This window comes from Alosa alosa, chromosome 17 (genome assembly GCF_017589495.1).
Source record: "Alosa alosa isolate M-15738 ecotype Scorff River chromosome 17, AALO_Geno_1.1, whole genome shotgun sequence".
Classification (NCBI taxonomy): Eukaryota; Metazoa; Chordata; class Actinopteri; order Clupeiformes; family Clupeidae; genus Alosa; species Alosa alosa.
The window spans coordinates 2,437,444-2,442,443 of record NC_063205.1 but is presented as its reverse complement, the minus strand read 5'-3'; the positions used below and the strand labels follow the sequence as shown (position 1 = coordinate 2,442,443).

Below are 5,000 nucleotides of genomic sequence, written 5' to 3'. Positions count from 1 at the left end.
CACACACACACACACACACACACACACACACACACACACACACACACCAGTTTTTTTTTTTTTTTTTTGTATTTACTCATAAATTGTGTATTAGAAGAAGTAAGCAAAGCAATGCTGAAAAGCCCTGCAGTCCTCAAACATGCACTCCACCCGCTCCCCATGTGCTGCCTCTCTCTCTCTCTCTCTCTCTCTCTCTCTCTCTCTCTGTCTCTCTTTACTTCTCTCTCTCTCTCACTCTCTCTCTCTCTCTCTCTCTCTGTCTTGGATTGGGTGCCATAAGATTCTGGTTCTAGAGTAGAGAGTTTTGGTTCAGATTGGTAGCGGATGGTTTCTGGTTCTAGAGTGGAGAGTGTTGGTTCTGGGTGAATTATGGATGGGTTCTGGTTCTAGAGTGCCAGTTCCATCGAGGGCAGAAGTTCCAAACTCTGTTCTCTGTTTTTCTTGGTCCCCAAGCGTCACTTTAATTCCGTCACCTTACACAGTCCCCTTGGACGTTGTGTCTGAGGGCTGGTGTGTGTGTGTGTGTGTGTGTGTGACCCATAGTCACAGATGGAGAGCCCCTTCCTCTGTCCACTGTAGGCCCATATGCTGCTCTAACTCTGTCTTTTATCTCTCTCTCACTCACACACACACACACTTCACTGTTTAGATCATTATCCTGATGTATCTATTTATATTTACACAGCAAGTGTACTTTGTGTGTGTGTGTGTGTGTGTGTGTGCTTGCGTGCGTGCGTGTTGTCCAGCAGGAGGTTTATTAGGCAGCTGTGGATTAGTGAAGGCCCAATGCTCTCCTCTGTGTTTGTGTGTTTGTTTGTGTGTGTGTGTGTGTGTGAGAGAGGGAGAGAGAGAGAGGTTTGATGAAGTGATGACAGTGGATTTGGCCTCCACTGGGTTTTGCATTGCAATGTGGTATGCACAAGCGGGATCCCGCGCACACACACACACACACAGAGTGGTGTGCTGCAGAGGAGTAAAGATTTCTGCAGGTCTTGGGGTCATGAGTGGGATGCTGCACACCCCACTACCTGTTTTCATATGCTAAGCTTCTTAGAGACGCTCTCTCTCACACACACACACACACACACACACACACACACACTCACTCTCACATACTCTCACAGAGAGACAAACAGAGAGAGAGGGAGAAAGGAAGAGGGAGAAAAAGATAGAGAGAGAGAGAGGGAGAGAGAGAGGGAGAGAGAGTTCATCTCTCCAGGGGGATTTAGAGAGCTCCGTTGTCTCTTACTTCATCAGACACAATTGAGTCATTCAGCTCTTATTGTGGGACCAGGGAGGCCTGGCACAGTGTGTGTGAGTGTGTGTGTGTGAGTGTGTGTGTGTGCACTACACACAGAGTGAGGTGCTTCCTCTGGAACTCTGAGTAATTTGTCACATAGGAATGGCATCCGAGTTCCAAGGGGGCGGGGAGAGATGTGATGACGGTGGTGTGTGTGTGTGTGTGTGTGTGTGTGTGTGTGTGTGTGTGTGTGTGTGTGAGTGTGTGAGTGAAGTGGAGGAGGGGTCAGAGGTTGTGGCCTCAGTGTAGCTCAGCCAGCCTGTCCATCAGCAGGGTGCAGTGTGTGTGTGTGTGTGTGGTGGGTCCGTGTCTGTGTGTGGTAGGTCTGTGCCTGTCTGTGTGTGCGTGTGTCTGCATGTGTGTGTGTGTCATGCCGCCTGCATGTGTTTGTGTGTGTGATGCGTGTGTATGTTTGTGTGTGAGTTTGCTGTTAAGTGTGTGTGGTGTGTGTCTGTGTGTCTCTGTGTGTGTGTGTGTGTGTGTGTGTGTGTTGGCACACACTGGCTCCTCTCTCCTTGGCATGCTTGTAAAAGCTGCTGGTGGGATTAGCCATTTGAACTAGCTGGCTGAAGTGGATATGTCTGTCAGAGCATGGGCGTCACCCCGACACACACACCTACCACCTACCACCCTACAATAATAATATTCACTACTCATTTACTTCGTTTATCTCTATTAGCACACACACACACACACACACACACACACACACACACACACTCACACATAGAATTCACACCATGGTGTTACGTTTCATCCAAATTCCAAGGTGTGTTGGAGTGTGTATGTGTAGAAGTGTGTGTGTTTGTGTGTGTGTGTGTGTGTGTGTGTGTGTGTGTGTGTGTGTGTGTGCATGTCTGCTGGAATGACACCAGTATGCACAGATACACATATATTGAAGATCACGAGTGATTGGTTAAATGGGAACTGACGTAGGACTGTAAGGGGCTCTGATTGGTTAAAGGGGAACTGACGTAGGACTGTAAGGGGCTCTGATTGGTTAAAGGGGAACTGACGTAGGACTGTAAGGGGCTCTGATAGGTTGGAGGGGAAGTGACGTAGGACTGTAAGGGGCTCTGATTGGTTGGAGGGGAACTGACGTCGGACTGTATGGGGCTCTGATTGGTTTGAGCACTAAGCCTTGAGTATGTAGCCCTGGTTCAGGTGACATGAATCGAAGGAAGTGGAATTATAGTGGGACCTGTGTGCGTGCGTGCGTGCGTCCGTGTGTGTTTGGTGGGACGTACACTTGTGTCTTTCTCTACGGTAGTGGGGTGTGTGTGTGCGTGTGTGTGTGTGTGTTTGTGTGCTTGTCGTGGGACGTACTGTATGTGTGTCTCTGTGTATGCGGTAGTAGGACGGTGTGTGTGTGTGTGTGTGTGTGTGTGCATGCAAATGTGGACACAGCTGCTGTTAAGCTGATGGACTGTTTGAATACGTATTTGAATCCCCCGCAGGGTCTGACCAGACCAGCGCTTTTGGGAAAGGTCACACTTCCTCAGCCTGCGTGTGTGTGTGTGTGTGTGTGTGTGTGTGTGTGTGTGTGTGTGTGTGTGTGTGTGTGTGTGTGTGTGTGTGTGTGTGAGAGAGACAGATGTATGTGTTTTTATCTCATATTGCTTCGCTTAGTGTGTGTGTGTGTGTGATTTGCTCTACTTTAGTGTCTGTATGTAGGGCCCCCTTTAGGCACTTGACCTTTGTGACACAGTTCCTGCTGAACCACATGCCTGTCATATCTGCTACATGCACCACACACACACACACTACACACACACACTTAATCGTTGTAAAAGCTGGCTGTGAAGACTGAACTGAATTAGTTTAGGTGTGTGTAGAGTGTGTGTAGAGTGTGTGGACAGCACCTGAGCAGAGCCTGGGCTGATTGGGAAGGAAGCAGTTTAGCCGATGGTGGTCATCTTTGTGTGTGTGTGTGTGTGTGTGTGTGTTCAGCCCATGGTGGTCATCTTTGAGTGGCTCTGTTACAGAGTTGTGTTTGGTGTGTGTTTGTGTTTGTTAAGCAACAACTATACGTTTTTTTGGGGGTGGCACAAGTTGTTGCCATAGTAACAACCTCGTAGTCTGGACACCTGTTTGGCTGTGATTAGCTGCCCAGAAAGGGGCGGGACTAAGAAAGCGAATCTTGCGTTGTGATTGGGGCAGAGCTCTGTGTTGATCTTGGCATATTACTACATTATTTTGACTCTGTGTGTGTGTGTGTGTGTGTGTGTGTGTGTGTGTGTGTGTGAGAGACTGAGTTTTAAATAAGCGTGTGTGTGTGTGTGTGTGTGTGTGTGTGTGTGTGCAATTTGTGTGTGACTGGTTGAATGGCAGGTATCTGTGCTATGTGAAATAAGGAGTTTGCTTAGGTAGCCAAGACAGTCAGCAGATTACAGCTGGAGGTCAGGAGGTTTCACAGACTGTGTGTGTGTGTGTGTGTGTGTGTGTGACTATGTGTGTGTGTGTGTGTGTGTGTGTGACTATGTTTGTGTATGGACTTGCAGAATGGTGGTTCTGATAAAGGTGAATTATTCACAGCAGTCCAGAACATGGCTCTTTTATGAGTGTGTGAGAATTCATACACTTGAACTTTCTGCACACACACACACACACACACACACACACACACACACACACACACACTCACACACCACTCTATCGACACAAAAGCTCTCACCCTCATGCTAGACATACCTCAGTTTTCAAACTTAACCCAGATAAACATATACACACACACACACACACACACACACACACACACACACACACACACACACACACAGCCCCATAGACTGCCTGTCCACCTCATTAGTCATGTGGCTCTGAATCTCTCCAAGTTCTTTCTAGTTCATGTCTGTATGTTTTAAACTTGTTTGTGTTTGTGTTGGGTTGCTCCTCGTGGTCATTCCGTGTGTGTGTGTGTGTGTGTGTGTTGGGTTGCTCCTCGTGGTCATTCCGTGGCTAATCCTGATTTCTCTCTTTTTCTCCGTGTTGGTCCATCAGTACCTGCAGATGAAATGGCCGCTGCTCGATGTCCAGGCCGGAGGCCTCCAGAGCAGGCAAGCGCTAAAAGACGCTCGCTCACCCTCGCCAGCACACATCGTCGTAAGTAGTGTCCGCGCCAACCGCCACACCACACACACACGCCACGCAACACACACACACGCCACGCAACACACACACACATGCCACACAACACACACACACGCCACGCAACACACACACACACGCCACGCAACACACACACACGCGCCACGCAACACACACACACACGCCACGCAACACACACACACGCCATGCAACACACACCGCCCGCGCACACACACACGCCCGCGCCACACACACCGCGCCACGCCACACCACACACCGCCCGCACACACACCACGCAACACACACACGCCACGCAACACACACACGTCACGCCACACACACACACGCCACGCAACACACGCCCGCCACACACCACGCAGCACACACACCGCGCCCGCACAACACACACACCACGTCCGCCACATACACCCCGCCACACACACACCTGCGTCACACCCACACACACACACACACACACACACACACACACACACACACACACACACACACACACACACACACACACACACAATGCACACACACACACACAATACACACAACACATGGCACAATACACACAGGACACCACACACACACACACACACACACACAC

General features: G+C 49.6%; 1 protein-coding gene across 1 annotated transcript in view; it reads left to right on the top strand.

Moving 5' to 3' along the window:
* tcf7l2 (transcription factor 7 like 2) overlaps positions 1–5,000 on the top strand; it is a 184,778-nt gene that overhangs the window by 32,567 nt on the left and 147,211 nt on the right. Inside the window, 1 exon segment of the mRNA XM_048268763.1 lies at positions 4,301–4,402. Within this exon segment, the coding sequence (XP_048124720.1) occupies positions 4,301–4,402 (102 nt within the window).